This window comes from Venturia canescens, chromosome 1 (genome assembly GCF_019457755.1).
Source record: "Venturia canescens isolate UGA chromosome 1, ASM1945775v1, whole genome shotgun sequence".
NCBI classification, from domain to species: domain Eukaryota; kingdom Metazoa; phylum Arthropoda; class Insecta; order Hymenoptera; family Ichneumonidae; genus Venturia; species Venturia canescens.
This window is the reverse complement of record NC_057421.1, coordinates 38,037,501-38,054,051: the sequence shown is the minus strand read 5'-3', so window position 1 is coordinate 38,054,051 and position 16,551 is coordinate 38,037,501. Positions and strand designations below refer to the sequence as shown.

General features: G+C 39.2%; 2 protein-coding genes across 7 annotated transcripts in view; both read right to left on the bottom strand.

The window, feature by feature from the left end:
- Window positions 1-1,867: 1,867 nt before the first annotated feature.
- On the bottom strand, window positions 1,868-8,818 carry LOC122415500 (uncharacterized). 6 transcript variants are annotated; one of them, XM_043427637.1, is made up of 4 exons: window positions 8,342-8,818; window positions 6,756-6,927; window positions 4,410-4,682; window positions 1,868-4,031 (listed from the first exon to the last, which is right to left on the bottom strand). In XM_043427637.1, the coding sequence occupies exons 2-4, from the start codon at window positions 6,870-6,872 to the stop codon at window positions 3,465-3,467; spliced, it is 957 nt and encodes a 318-aa protein (XP_043283572.1). In that variant the 5' UTR covers window positions 6,873-6,927; window positions 8,342-8,818; the 3' UTR covers window positions 1,868-3,464. The 6 variants fall into 6 exon arrangements, with proteins under 6 accessions (XP_043283572.1, XP_043283600.1, XP_043283563.1 ...); XM_043427665.1 differs by lacking the exon at window positions 6,756-6,927 and adding an exon at window positions 5,664-5,758; XM_043427628.1 differs by having other exon boundaries at window positions 8,364-8,818.
- Window positions 8,819-10,123: 1,305 nt separating this feature from the next.
- Window positions 10,124-16,551, bottom strand: part of LOC122412558 (mucin-4) — a 34,089-nt gene continuing 27,661 nt past the window's right edge. The window contains exons 4-5 of the mRNA XM_043422202.1: window positions 11,672-16,551; window positions 10,124-11,500 (exon numbers count right to left, since the gene is read on the bottom strand). The exon at window positions 11,672-16,551 is cut by the window's right edge and continues 967 nt beyond it. Coding sequence (XP_043278137.1) covers window positions 11,162-11,500; window positions 11,672-16,551 — 5,219 coding nt within the window. The 3' untranslated portion in view covers window positions 10,124-11,161. The remainder of the gene's footprint in view (window positions 11,501-11,671) is intronic.

The following is a 16,551-nucleotide window of genomic DNA, read 5'->3' as shown; positions in this document are numbered from 1 at the left end:
CGTGTTCACTGGATATACACATGTGTATCCCACGTGGATATTTTGCTACATAACGCGCGTCAACGATGACCAAGAACCCACGAGAGCATATAATAAGTTTCTCGATGCCTGAGGGCTCGTACTCGCGAGAGTGTCGTAACGATAAACTTTACCGGCGGGCATGACCCGGCTTCGCGATTTTTTAAAAAGAACCCTCCGCATATGCGTGCAACTCACATTTGGTCTTTGTATCGTATGCATGTTCGGGATATAGCAGGATAAAAATATCGCAGCGAAAGATTGACTCGAACGCGTGTGAAATTCGTCCACTGCGAGTCGATTGCATTTCTCTCGTACAAAAGTACTCCCTCTTTGCTTTGTCCCTTCCGACTTTTCACCCTCAAATGCCCTGATTTATGGTCCGGTTGCTTGAACACGAAGCAGAAAATGGGAAGAAATGCCTGCCAAATTTGACGGACTCGTGATCCACTATGAAGGGGTCCGAAACATTTCGAATGTGAAATTAAAACTTCACTATCGGAGTGAAAGGAGGAAGAAAAGTGTCATCGAATATGTTAAATAGAGTGTAAGCGTTGTTCGTGTCAATCCTACCCGATCAGTGGACAAGAAAGTTATACATTTATAGTTGAGAATTAGATTATCGGCGTTTAAAAATGTATGCATGAAACTTGTATGACACTTTATATTGATCGAATCGAAAACTCGATATGAAATGTCATTCCAAATAACGTACGTGGGTACTTTGATTAAATGTTTCACAAGGCTGAAAAACTCGTTATGAATCCGTTAGAATAGGAAGGTACTGTTATTTTCGAGTTGGTCGAAAGTCGTGATGAAAAGTCGAAAATGAAAGAAAATTTTGTATGGAAATTTAATTGAACGTATCTTATTCGAACTTTCCTTTTTAAAAAAGGACTCATTTTTGTGGGTATCACGTGAAGAAATGTTTGACAAACGTTGACCCACTTTTGATGACTCTGGAACTGCAATATCTTTGGCTTCAAATTTGATGTCAATTTGGCTGCCCGTTCTTCCGTTGTCATTCGATCATCATGAATTTCCATTTAACTCGAATTATTCTTATACTTTTCAATCGAAACTTAAGTTGTTCTCATTTAAAGCACCGCGAGGGCCCTGAGAATGTCAATAATGTAATTTTTCAGCTAGGAAACCGATCACTCATTCAAACAATGGACGTTAGCACTCTTTCTTGACTCACGAGATATCCCAAACCTCACGCCCACTTATTTCAGCCGGTGAAAGTGATTACACTTTATTTTCTTTTTTGTTCAATTCATCCGTGATGTCCCTCCATTTTTATACACGTAAGAGAGGTTCAAGAACGGCACGCCCAACCCCCAGGGCAAAATGTTATTTGGACTCCAGAATTCAGCGCGTGAATGCTCCAAATCTAAAAAAATTAATCGATCGTTTGCGTGTCTCGTATTATCGTAATTCGCTCTCGCTTTTTATTCTACCTCGTAAAAATTAACTGCATATGAGTGATCATAATTACCAATTACGCTAATAAAATTCAATGTGTTTTAATGAATTTATTCGGAAAGATTGAACATTTTTTGCACCATAAGAATATTCATTGATTGAGAATATTTTATGCACTTTCATTATTTTTCAGTCTGACACATTACTATAGTAAACACGTGAAAAAAGTCATACGATTATTTTAGTACTTATTGCGATTGAAATCGATTTTTTCTAAAAACTTTATGAGGAATTTAAGGCAGTTCATGCACGAAACGATTTTTTTAAAAAAGTTTTGAAATTTACACAGAATTTAAATAGCTAATCGACTGACACGTATATCAAATTTTAAAGGGTTATTGGTTATTAAGAAAAAAACACATGGTTATAGGGACTGTGCCTGAGAAATCGTTTATCTCTCCATATAACGAATGAACGCTTTTAACGAAGTTTATGAAAAAGTACATAATAACAATAAAGTATATAACGAAGTTTTGGGGAAAAATTGAGACGATTGTCTTACTAGTAATGAAAATATATTACGTTAAAGATTGAACGAAATTGGTAATGAGCACTCGTATAACCTCTTATTTGCTTATACCGGCATTTTGTTTCTTCTAATGCGATTTTTCGCATAAAAGACTATATTTTCACCAGGGACGAATAAAATTTCGGGTTCAGTCAATGATGGATCCCCGTTCAATTAATGGCTTGTAGTTTCATTCACCGAAAGATGAGTTGAAAAAAATTATTTACAATTTTGAATTAAAAACTCTGATATTAATTTAAAGTGATTGTATCTTTAATTAAGGAGTAAAAATCGATCCAATTTAGACACCCATAAAATACAATCCTTTGGGTATGATCTACCTTAATACATAGGATTGTTCGTATATTGAAGAATCCCCTCGAGTATTTATCTGATTCGTAGATCAAATGACTTCACAAAACCGGAAATTTGGCTTATTAGACTTGAAGCTTTGGATAAATAAATAAAAAATTGTCTGCAAGGATCATCCCTGAGAAAACGTATTTTTAAAACTGAGCTTGAAAAGCGTTTTTATAAAGTCGATTTCTCGATCGTGTTGCTGACGAATCGAAAGTCAAGCTCTGAATGACGGTTTCCATTCTATAAAAAAAAAAAACGCACCTCGTTACCGTCTCATGCAACCACTTTTTGATTTATTGAACCAACGCTTCCCATTTTGCAATGGTTCTAAGTTTTTCGAATCTTGATCGTCCAACGATAGCTGTCGACGTGTTTTTTGGTTTCAAAACTCAGACAACGTTTACGCCTATACACAGTAGCGACTGCAATTTTTCTATTGTTTTACTTCAAGTCACAATTTACATATTCATTATAAACATTAAATAAGCAGTACATAAATATTTAGTATCGTTAACTTTGAAAATATTTTGGAAAACTTCCATGTTTTTCGGTTAATTTCCTTCGGAAATATTCACAAAATTTTTTTTTTTTAAACACTTCAAAAGTACTAGAATCATTTTGATTCAAGCTTCAAAAACTTGATACTTCTTTAGAAAAAGTTCGAATGAATTTATTCTTTCTTCAATTTTCATAATTTCTGTACATGCATCGTTCTGCATAGAATTTTATGTCCTCGAATGAACTGCATTATATGCGATGTTTGCTTTACTCAATCGTCGTGGCAATTAAATGGAAGGTTGAGTTTCTCAAAAAAAAAATGGAACAGACAAGTTCCAACTATTTTCACTGAGGTTATACTATATACAAAATGAAAGTGTATCTTGGTAGAAATTCGCAAAAAAATATCCTCCAGCACTCCGGCGAAAGCGTAGGAATAACTTCCAAAAGCCTGGACTGCTTGAGCGTTGGTTCCGTCCTTCGTGCCATGTTGACTGCGACCACATTTGAAGCGAAAGACGAGGCGAGAGATTAGGTTTATTACAAAGTATGGGCGTTTAATAAAAGCGAAGTAATGCGCTTGATTGTTCAGCTGCTAAGCGGCGAGCCTATCACGAGTGGCTGTGGGATTCGTCATCGTCGTTTGAAGGTTGTCATGCCTTTCGTCGTTGTGCCTTATTTGTCCTCTCGCAAATGTACAACTTATGATATTGCTGAGATAAATCGTTCCACTGGTTAAAGCTGTCTGGGAATTGTTCGAGGAATTTTCAGCGGCTTCGCGGAGCGTTTGTTCGTTCGGGACTTTAATGTCTTCGTGCCAAGCGAGCGTCGACACTGGAGCAACCTGCGGCGTCCGTGAATTCGTTGGCTCCTCGGAACGACGGCTGCTCGTATTCTGAGGGTCGGATGACGATGAACCGACCCGATTCAAAATCACGCGCAGTGGCGAGCTCGTCGCTTGAGTAACGTCGATCGGATCGGTTTGTATTGCGACGGAATAGGGCGGCGGTTTCGTATTGGTCGGAGACGGTGGCTCTGGATTGGAGGAACGCGGCATCGGCGGTGGAGGTGGTGGCGGTGGTACTTCGGCTCCAATCACTACCGCATACGGTGGTGGCAAATCTGTTATCCAATAAGATTGATAAGCCGGTGGTTCAGTTGCCTGTTTAAAAGAAATGCTACTTTCATATACGTTGACCTTCGTTACTATCTGTTACGTTGAGGTATCAGGTGCTGAGATGAAATAAAATTCGACTGGAATGTTTGAACAATTGTTTTGTTTTGTTTCTTTATGTATTTTTGTAAATTTAAAAAGCGAGTATTTTGAGTGAATTTTTCAAAATTTATTTCTACGACTACTTCGTGACTGTTCGACCAGTGAGAATGAAAAATTTAGGGGATGAAAATAGTGCGTTTTCATGGAAATCTGTTGATGGAAACAACACAGTTTTATGAAAGAAGTCAAAAATAAATTGTTTTTAGCTTTTATCATTATTTTTGGTCGAACAAACTTAAAAAAAAATAGTTTTATAGGCAAGACCTCTCTGCACTCGTCCACTGAACCGGAAACGGACTGGATGTCCCTGTGTCTCCTATTTTGTTCGAAAATTCGGTTCTCTTCGTTCGCCATCGCCCTTTCGTGAGCTCTTCGAGCATTGCAAGCTGCATAACCGCAGGCGAATAAAAATAGGAGCGTTAAAATGGTCAGAGCTATCCACATGTATTTCCAGCGCAGTAGTATCGATGCAACCATGGCGGCGCCGACCCATGCGACCATGAGGGTTGCAAGCGAACGACTGGAGCAATCGACATCCTAATTTTCACGAAGAAGAACAAAAATTAGCAAAAAACCTCGATTCACTTCCATATTCCCCGCCACCTTTATAATGCAACGTTTTTTGTTGTTGTTAGTTGGTTAGAAACGACAAAAAAAGTGAGAACGTAAAATATTTGTTTTCGGATTTTAATACATTTTTTTAGAAAGTAAAAATTGTCCTAATTCGAAACATTCCACGCCGTTTCGAGATCGTTTCATTTCACCTACTAGTAGACATTTCCCCTACAAAAATCTGATAAATGTAGCGTCAAATAATTTCTCCTAATATATGCGTAACATTTTTCACCGGGATTCGGCTCTTCTCGGTGTTCGTTATTTGACCCACCAACTAACAACTGAAATATTAAGAATTGATATTCTGGCAAATGGTGGGAAAATGACCCCACCGTTCAAGATTCTCCGAGAAAAAGGGTGGCAGAACTCCCAAGAAATTTGTAATGGGAAGCGGTGAACGCCTCCTCTCCATTCTTTCAATAAGACTAATCTCTTCTCGCGGTAAGGGAATTTAAGATTTCTTCTGAGTAAAATGGTCATCTGCGATTGGACATTTTCTATCGCAATTGAGTAGATGAAAAGAGCAAAAGGGAAAAGTTGCTCCGAAGAGTACATCTTAAAGGTTTTTTGTTTGTTTGCTGAATTCGTTTGTTTGCAAATTGTGCGTTTGCTTGTTGGAGTTGGAATTGTCTAAAAAGCACAAACGGGATTGCCCCGAAGGATGCACACTGAGGGCAAAACTTCATCAGCGTTACTGCGAGTAATTGTTTTAGTTTCGGAGTCGAGCGAGAAGAGGTGCGGGGGGGGGGGGGGGTAACCAGCGCCATCTGCCATCGGGATCGTCTTCGTGACACTCCTCCCACCCCTTCACCCTACTCGCCAGTGCTTAAACCTGTGTCTCACTTTTCCGACATTCACCCAACGTAATTTGGTATTTTGATAAACGACGAAACCATGACGTACTCTGTACTCGAAAGGGCTGATACAAGCGTCCATAGCGTGCTCCCTATAACGTAAATCATCCACTTCAGTGAAGCCCGTCATAACTTTCAACGTTTCTGAAAAAAGACACGGAAACGGTCGAAGTATTTTTATATTGAAATCTTTTCGACAGCTCATTTTTTCACAACAGTTAATCTGTGATAAGATACTGTATCTTGATAAGAGAAAATGAAACAAATGCGGAAAAAATAAATGTGTTTTTTGTAGGAGAGAATCGGACGATGGTAGCGTGCTCGACGGAATTATTGCGGACGAGAAATTGAGTACGAATCGGATTGGTATGATTAGAACAAATTCCAATAATTGAAGAATTCAACATTTTGATATAATTCATAGAAATTTTCACGACTCATCGAATCTTGAGTGCCTATGATTTGTCAAAACTTTACGAACACATTGATCCAAAGGCTTACTCGGCAGACGGTAGCGTCGAAATGGCCCTACGTAATATTTCTAAAAATTTTATAAATTTTTTTATATCTACAACTTCCGATATAAAAGTAGGCACCGTTAGATTTTACGTTTTACCTTAAATACAAAATTCTTGCAAAGCAGCTTGAGTCAGACGATATTTTCAGATATCACGTGTGATCTTATTCATTCCTAGAAACGAACAAAGGCGGAATGTCATGACAATGACTGATACGCGAAAGTGTGTAGAAAATTTGTTTCTCGCTTAGAACACAATTGAATAAATTAAATGTATACGCAAAACACGTGTTGAATTAAGCACACGGAAAAGTAACAACAATTAGTTAGGCGATTAGAAATTATTGAAATTGCAAGAGGGGACATTGCATTTGAAGATTCTGTGGGGGCCATGGGTATTATAAGGTTTTCCAACAGCTTGTTTAATTTATAATCCTCACAATATAACAATCGAAACAAGACGTTGGAACATTACTTTTAACAAAATAATTTTGATATTGTTAGTGTTGAGTGTTGTGCGATCTCATGTGTTTGTACTCGGTTAATTTTTCATTCAGAATATTTCATGAAAAATGAACAGAAGAGTGTTCGTTTTAACATATTTGTTGCGCAATGTTAACCTACTGATTCGTTATCGCGTTGATCTGAGGCCGCTACGATATAGAGATCAGGTGGCGCCCTCAGCATTCTGTCCTCAGAAGATCCGAGATATGCGTGGCGTACGGAAAATGCCAATGGCATTTATAACAATAAATTTGGTCCCTTTGCCGACTGAACAATACCCAGTGAAAGGTGCCTTCAACATCAATAATTCCAATAAAAAATAATCTCATAACTCAACTCATACTGTGTCGTGAAGAATTTCATTGGGAAAGAGAATAAGGATAGGGAAAGGAATGTTCGAAATGAAAGATTCTCCGTTTCCTCTACAATTGAAAATTTTCAACTATTTCATTGAATTTGCCATAAAACTGTGAGCAAAGATAAACCTCAAACTTTGCAATGAAGCTTACTATGAATAAATCTCTTTCAACATCGAGTGCAGACGCGTTATTTTTCATTTGTTAATGATAATTCATGGAATGCGGAAATTAATCAACAGCTGGAGCATACCTATGTTTGTCTAAAGAAGAAAATGATGTCCGCTATCGATAAACCAAGATCAAGATGAAATATATATCTGTTATCATAAATGTGCGTTGAAAACTCATAAAAATGGTAACTCCTCGATTATCTTATCGATTCCTATCAGTTAACAACGAAACGAACGAGAAAAAATGGTCAGAACTGATATTAAACGTTGTAGCCGAGCGCGATTAGTTAACACGTTTTTCAATAATACTGCAGAATTCGTGAAACGAACGGTCATTTTTATCATTCGTATAATTGCCAATTTTCAGGGACATTAAGTAATAAATTTATTCGTCAATTTACTCCTTGCAGTCGCTTCGTACTTTTTTTGAAATTTCAATGTTTTCCAAGAATGATAAACAAAACTTTTATCGCAGTGTTTTTCTTCGGGTTTGAAAAAGCGAATAACGTCGTAGGTTCTTTAGATTAACACAAAGCCTTGTCTAAGAGCACCATTCACACGCAGTAAAACTTTGTCACGACACGGATTACAAATATATCAATTTAGAAACTCGTTTCGGGAAAAAGATTAAGTGATTATTGGAAGTCACGTTCAGATATATTTTTATCTACTAAAAATATTTGAAATCCGATTGTTCTGTGCTTCGTTTATTTTACCGCAGTTGAAGATTGATCAGACAAAATTCGTAAAATATTTCTCTCCTGTGATTTTATACGACATTTTATAAGCTCAAAATCTCATAAAATTGAAATCCATCTCATAACAAACTTCAAAATATTCGTTAAACGTCTTGGGATAGCATTGAAGGTTGTTTTTTTTTTTCAAATTCTACTGTGACGCATGAAGGAACGTGAGTGGATCTGTCAAAAATACAAACTTTATCATCAGATGGATTAAATAAATAATCGTTTTGCAGACGCATCGTATACGACACAAAGAATATTTGCGTAAATCATCTTCGAGTGTATAAATTTATCTTATCGTTTGTTTGATTGATTCAAGGTCAAGAGATAAAAAAGTAATGAGCGAAGAAGAGTGTTAATAAAAGAAATTAATTAAATTGATTTTAGTAAGTAGGATGAGCCATGGCGAGTGGATAATTTTGAAATTGATTTACATGCAACGTCAGATCGTCCTACCCTACGGTATATTCGAAGATTCTGATTCCTTTCCATGTAGGTTGTTGTGCCAGTTATTTTTTGTCTTTCCTTCTTCCTCGGGGAGAAAACTTAGTGAATATCTTTTAAAAAGAGTCGATCCTGGGGAAGGTCGTGTACGAAGATAAAATATAAATTTCACCATGCGAAAATGCTATGACCAGAGATGGCACAAATTGTGACGTCCGAAAGACGTCATTTTGTCGGCAATTCACTTGAATTCTCGTTTTCGTTTTTCCACTCAACTTTTCAACTCTTGCTGCTCAAACTTCGCGACCGAATCATTGAAACTTGGTCAGTTTTTCGCAGAAAAAAAAACTTGATGAATACACTGGGAAACATCGAGTGATAAGTTGTGACGAAGGCAATTCCGTATTATTGAAAATTTCATGAGTCGCACTGTAACCCTCTCGCGATTCGATCACCTGGTTCTTCAGTGTATTACGACTAAAAGGCGTTGCACCTAGCGGGCTCGAGCGTAACGCGATAAAACTGATAAGCTCCATTCTCCCACTTTTTCACCTCTGAAAATTACAATACTTATCACCTCGTTGACGAGGAAAGTGTCACTTTGTCTATTTACATTGTCTTCTTTTCATCGTCGCCATACGCACATCACAAAAAGTACATTTTCACGCAATGACCCTGCTTTCGAATCTTGTTACCCTTGAAAGTTGGTACCAAAATAATATCGGAACGTTTCAAAAGAAGATATCAAACATATCTTATCATCAATACAATTGCTGTAATTGTCGGTGCTCTGGGTGCGAACTATTTCTAGCGCCTTTCTTCATTCTTGTGGGATTTGAGATGTTTTCAAAAAAAATCATCGTTCTTCCAGAGCCTCGTTTTAACCCGTAGACACTGGTGCATATTTGCTTCGCACGAAAATAACAAAAAATCAGATTTTCAAAATTTCTTTCTTCAATTTGGCCATTTTCTATAATAACACTTGATTTTTCAATTTTTTAGTGATCGTAATCGATTATTCAGGAATTTTTACCCCTAAAAAGTCTCGTTATAAGATTAATTCCATACATTCATGCAAAAAATAAAAAAAATTTTATCAAAGATTTATCAGTTTATCAAAAATTTAGTTTTTCGATTTCGAACAATATTTATGTACAGTTTGTTTTTGCTTGCGAGATAACGAGGTTTCCCAGTGAATTGGGTTGAATAGTCTGATAGTAGAAGTCGGTCGTATTTAGTGATCGCCTGGACTTTTTTGTTCTAGACTCGATGTTTGCACAAGTCAGTAAAGCAAAGAAAGCCGGGAAATCTTAAACGATTGACTAGAGACACGAACTTCATTATTGATAAGAAATCAGTCGTCTCTGCAGCTTCGTTCTCCTTCTATCGGAAATACCTGGCCGAGTGCAAGCTTGAAAAAATAGAAATTAGTCCGGATACTCGAAAACATACTGTTAAAGGCGTTGATCCCGTCAATTTAAGAGTTATCGCAAGTGCGAGTTCATAGTGCTTAGATAGCGAGGATTAAAGTAAGAGACAAAAAAATGTTGTAGAAAAAGAGAAAAGGTAAATAAAATTTCATTGAAGTTCTTGGGAGCTCATCAAATGGATTGTCTTTTTTTTTCTCCATTATAGAATCTCTGAGGCTGAACAGTCAACATCAAACGGGAACGATTCATAGTCTGAATGTCGATTTTGGAATAGAGAAAAATTTCACTTATACATGCACGATAAATTGAAATTTGTTGGGAAATAAAGAAGCAAAATCATCATTGGTTTTTAAATGTTTTTAATCGTTTTATTCACGAAGTATTGTAGCATTCTACGTACATTATAATTTAGGGCGTATTTTCAGGAGTCTAGTGCTTAATTGTTTATAATTTTAAGAGCCTTATAAATAACGTGACTCCAAATTCGTAAAGCTCGAAAGAGCCTACGAGGATTCGTTGAAATTTGAAGGAAATAGTGAGTTCACGAAATTTACAGGTAATTGGCTCGAGCACGTCAAGAGTTTTATGACTTTTCATCTATATTTACATACGCACTCCGCAGGCCCATTGGCTAAAACGATATTCTAGGATTCGTATCTCGATACTGTTAATACTTTACGGTTAATAGTTGAATTAACATTTAAAGATCAATTTAACTTATAGTTTAACAATGAGTTTTATTATTCATAATAATTTTCGTTGCTCTTAATGTCGATCACTGTCCAAACAGAGCGTCTCAAAAATAATACCTCATCGATATTTTTCCAAGACGTTCGTTTGGACGATGATCAAGATCATTTTTCGTATTACTTTCTATCTTTTTTTTCCCCCCCGAATTTTTGTTCTCTCAACTCCGGAAAATCGGTCGTAATAAAACTTGACGTATGTATCACAACAAATCGTCTCATCTCATCAAACCGTGTTCCAATTAATAAATAAAATTCATCGGTACCGTAACCAAATTCCACGAGGAATCATTTTTTATCTCGTCGTCTGACAGATTTCCTAAATCCTCATCGGCCTTTCGGCATTAAACAATTTCGTGCAAGTATCAAATTACATTTCGACCTGAGACACTTTCTCCTTTTAGATGCTAAATTCATTGAATTTTCATACACTGCTGCTGCTGCTGTTCGTCGGGTCCCTCATTTTGCTACTTCGTCCCGATCGCTTCGCTTAAGTCAATCTCATTTATATTGGCAATTACTCGGGTAATTTCGATCGGGTAACTTCGAAATAGTTCAATACAATGAGAACTTTTGTTACCCTCATAATATTTGTTCGTTTATCATAATAATCGATGCACATTATTTAATATACTTAGGGCAATAATCTAGGATTGAAACGTCCCATGTGCAAAATCAGTCCAGTGGGATTGTGTCGTACAAAGTACAGGAAAGGCCTGTCCAATTTTAATCGCTGTTTTTCCGTCGTATCGATTTGTCGTGCAGCCGAAGTTTTTCGATGTAGCGGATATGGCACTGCCATTCCCTCAGAACCGTCATCCTCATTGAACGAAGGCTCTGATTCTGATTTGTCAAATTCTTTCTCGGATATGCTGTTGTCTCGAGCATTCCTCAGTGGGCTACCTGGATAAACTTCTACGTGATGCCTTCCACTTATTATGCTCTGATCACCGCAGGTGCTGAACAAATTCATCTGAAAAAATACGAGTAATATTTAGTTCAAAGCTCGTTATTTTTAATGACAACGTCACAAAATATTACGCCACCTGCATCAGGCGCAGCAAAATAACAAAACCAATATTAGCTCGCTACAAATCGTTCCTGAAACAATATCGCGAAAATAAATAAAAATAGGTTTAAATACCTGAAGTACATCAGCGAGATGTAAGTCCGTTGCCAGGCCGTTTATGCCTTTCAAATCGGCGTGTTTCGAAAACAGCTCTTCTAAGCCCATTCTTTTGAGTGCTGCTGTAGCGTTGATCACAGAACGATGACTGAATTTCGGTACCTGAAGTTCCAGTCCGGGTCGTGGAATCAAAACCTTCAGCAACTTGTTCCAGGAGCCATCGTGGGTGGCTCCTCTAACGAGTCTCTGCTCGAGACGATCCAGCGTGTCACCCGGTGCAGTTAAACCCTGTTGTCCTGGTATAACGAAAATCGTGGAAACCAACTTATCGGTTCCACCGAGAGCTATGGCTGTTGCATCGAGACCGGGCTCGTAACCGGCTAAAACACCTGCTCGCCATACCGTGGCTGGTACAGGAACGAGTTTCCTTTGCCTAACTGCCGGTGACACTGCGAAGTAGAGTTCGCCATCTCTGCCCTCGGAACTGGCCGCACTTGAGTTGCAATCAGTCTGGAAGACATTAGCCGAAAGAGCTGCTAGTGGTGATCGCAGCGGTACCGTATTGGTTCTTACGAAATCTTTAATTCGGCCTCCCGTTTGCTTTCTGATCATCAGGTTGGTTCGTCTTCTCACGAGATCGCTTATCGTAGCGAAATTAACTTCAGCAACAATTCCATCGTAAAACTGTTGAGCTTGCTCCTTATAGAACGGCATGAGCTTCCGGACCTTAGATCTATCGGCGAAAAGCTCTCTAACAAAAGCTGCGTTCGCGATGCCTTGATTTCTTGCGAGGCCAACGGCGTCAGTGACGTTTTGGAAAACAAGATGTGGATTGAAGGAGGCAACGTCGTCTAGCTTGAGAACATCGTTCATTTGATCGGAGGTTGGACCTCGAGCACCCAGAAATACCATTGCGAGCATACTCGTCATTCCAAAGGGTGAAACAGCGAGTGATCTTGCTGTGCTCAAGCCCTTGTTTGTTGCTGTCCAAAACGTGAAGGCCAACTCGTTGCATAAATTCACGAAGTAAGAAACATCGGTCTCAAGATTTTTCACGGTACTGTCGAGACCGCTGGCGCTCTGCGGATGGTCGAGGGACACCGGTGGCCTTTCAGTCGAAGATACTTTTTCGGATACTGGAGTATTCGTCGTTGATGGCGCTTCCGCCGCGACTGGTCGTTTCGGATAAGCAGTTTTTGTCTGAGCTGGAGGGACTTTTTGAGGTATCAATGTCCATTGCTCATCCGTTGGTTTGAGCAGGGAGTCATCTTTCTTGATATTCATAGCTAGTTTGTGAGCTGGCTTTTCAGGTTTGGGAGCCGGAGTCTCTGTTGATAATTCGATGGAAGTTGTGTTTTTGAGGATTTCTAGGGGTTGCTCTTGGTCTTGACCCAACCTATTGACAGGAGCTACGTTTAATTTCTCCTTCGAAGGCACTTTCAACGTAATCTCAATCTTTGTGGGTAGTTGTGAAGTTGATTCAGGCTCTGCAAGTGCAGAAATGTTTTCCTTGATCTCAGATGGCAAAGCGTTTGTTTCAGACAATGGATTACCGGTCGCTGCATTCGGAATCATAGGCTGGTCCACGTGGTGTAATGCGTCGCTGTCACTTGTCTTTTTTATAGGTTTCCTCGTGTCTTCTGTCTTCATTGGGATTTTGTTAATCTGCATTTTTTCAGTTTGTTCATCCCCAAGGCGAATGCGGGTTTCTGTATCTAATCCAACGCTTGCATGTTGAATGGGCACGTTTAACTCACTATTCTCGTGACTGGCCAAACTGCTGACTGGAACTGGAACTGGGAAGGAAATTTTCTCACCTAATTTTTCGTAGGAATCATGGCTCACAGGTTCGACTTTGGGAGTTGTTGGTTCTTCAATAGGCTGGTTATTCGGTAATTTTGTCACCTCATCAAGCTTTTGATTCGAGGTATCCGGAGCTGGTTTTTTCGTTACTAATACTGCAGTGTCGTTCACTTGAATTCTAACTTCTGCTGTTTGTTGCGGAGCCAAACTCGAAGTGGGGGTTTCCGAAGTCGTTTCTAAGGAATCAACACTTTCAGAGGGTTGCACTTTTTCAGTTTTTTTCCCATCGTTTTTCACTTCCAAATTGTTTTCACTTATAAATGGTCCTTTTATCAATGAGCTTACAGCAGCAGGCTTCTGCCTCAATGAATCCGTTTCTTGAATAATTTCAGCTGTTTTAACCGGTGTGACTGTCGCTATTTGCGGATTTTGAGTTATTTCTACATCAGGTGTCTTCAAAGGGTTCATCGTCGCTGCGGTCGTTTCAACGATAGGCACCTCAGTTAAGAGAATTGTAGAAGGTGTTGCTTCGTTCAATCCTTCCGTAGCAGCTTCAGGAAACTTTGGATTTGTAGAATTCTTGAATTCTCCAACTGCTGTCGTAATTTCAACTTTTGTTTCCGCTAATTCAGACCGATCCGTACTGGTATCTGTTTTCTGTGTAGTTACAGGAGGTATTTCATTTACTTTAGAATATGCAGCGAAGTCTCCATCAGATTCTAACAGTCCTGAAAGTTGGACACGATTTTCTTGAGTTTTGTCATCAGCTGGTGGAGCCTTTGTTGTAACAACTGGCTCTTGAGTGGTAGTCACATCTGTTAATTTCGGTAAGGTATTCAGATTCCCGGAGGTTGCATTAGTATTCGCCGGTGTATTCGTTACTTCAACTGTAGTACTCAGAGTGGGGGTGACTTCAGTAATAGGGGTTACTTTAGCATCGTTCTCAGCGATTTGAGCAACGGAATCTGCAGTGGTTGTCGATAGCGAAGAACCATCGTTAATACTGGATTTCGTTGGAATGATCGTTTTTTCTGCGAGCACTTCTGGATCAGCTATCGCATCACTCTTCTTGGTAGCTATTTCCATTTTCTCCGTCACAGCATTTACTTTTTCCGGGCTGTGACTCGTAGGCTCTTGTTCAATGTCTGAATGCATCTCATTCGTTTTGATCCCTGTGATCGTTTGATCCTGAGTCATATTGAGCTTAAGAGTAGGACTAAGACTTGAAACTTCTGATACTGATTTTACAGGATCATCCGAAGTTGAATTTTTTTCAGCAGTACCGTCTTGAATGGTTGTTGGCGCTTTCGTAGTTGATGGGAAACCGGCAATCAGACCGCTCGCTAAAGTGTTGGGTGGAACACTACCAGTTTCTGGTAGGCTCAATGGCTCAACTGGTGTCGGTTGCGCATCAATGTTCGATGAGTCTATCATACTGTTTATCAGAGCGACAGGATCGGTCAGTTTGATTCTCACCAAAGGTGATTCTGCACCCTTGTCCTTGCTCTCATTCATCGTGGAATCGCTAGCTTCATTAAACTGTGTTGGCACCGCTTCCTTGATATCGAGGTGGACTATGGGCAATTTCGTATCATTTTTATTCAATTGAATCTTCAGTGGCTTTTCCGTCTTCGGATTTTCAGATTTCATCGGTTCTTGTGCAGTCGTTGGACGATTCGTTGTGACACTAGTCTTTTCTTCAATGTGCTCCGTTGATGGAGTGGATACAGTGGTCTTTGCATCGTTAATATCAATTGTTGGAGATTTCTTCGTAGAATTTTCTTCAATCAACGTCTCTTTGGTAGTGACACTTTCGTTTTGTGAGGCAATCTTAATCAGCTCTACCGTATGTTCTTCTGTTTTATCAGTTACATTGTTATCCGAAGCATTTATCTTGTTGGTTTCGAGTTTCGAATTTTCCTGCACCGTTATTTCATTCTTTTCAGACACTTTGTCACTAATCCTGTTCACGGGCTCTTGTGTTTCGCCCTTCATCGATACAGCACTATCCGCCCCTGTGGTAGAACTGTCGAGGCTCGGTGATTTGGTTGTAATGGAAACAACGCTTTGCAATTCCGTATTAGTCGTCGTTTTCAACGGTTCAATAGGTTTTGCCGCATCGGAATCTGTAGGCGTGAGTTTTTGATGAACTTCCATCACTTTTTCGGGAGCAGCCGCAAGCCCCGCTGGCTCTGCTTTTATCGTCAATTGAACCCCATTCAAGGGATCTTGAGGAGTCTTAGAAACTTCTTCAGCTCCTGAGGCTGGCGGACTATCAATGTCACTAGGTTCTTCGGCATTGACACTAACTACACTTTTCTTCTCCGTTGTATCGAGTCCAACATTCTGTCCAAGTGGCAAAACAGAGGGTCTCACGTCGGAGATCTGAGATATCATGCTTGTCAGAGAATCTGCCAGTTCGGTGGGAAGAGGTTCCATGGGCTTGGCAGAGTTCGCATCTGCGAGAGTTTCGATATTTATCGGTGTAGCCGAAGTTGTTTGGATTTCTGGGATTTTAGTAATTTTAAAAAGACCAGTTTGATCGGTACTTGCTTCAGGGAGTTTCAATTCACTTTGCGGTATTTTTTGAATGTTGAACTGGTCTGCTCCAATAGGAGTCGATATGATTCCTGTTGGGTCGTTCAAAGTTTCGATTATGTGTTCGATTGAAGATACTTCAGAGGGTGAAGATCCATGAATTGGTGCCTTGTGATCAGGAATTATTTGAGGCATTTTTTCATACACAGGCCCCTCAATGATAATCGGGTTTTTCGTGATAGTTGCTTTTTCTGTACTTGTTTGAATCGAAGGCATTGTAGTAGGATCAGATATTTTGGACAAACTGTTTGCACCAGAAGATTCGTCGTCACTGAATGTAACCTCCGACGAAACGTTTTTGTCGCCATCATTAAGTACAGGAGCTAAATTCGACGAATCGTTACCAATGAAATCAGTGACAATTGAGCTGACCGTCTGCGGAAGGTTACCAAGGAAGGAAATTCCCTGTGATAGTAGACTGTTTTCAGTAGACACTTCGACAGGTTTTTCCGTGGGTGTTTCTGATTTGCGAGTTGTCAATTCCGATGTACTTTCGG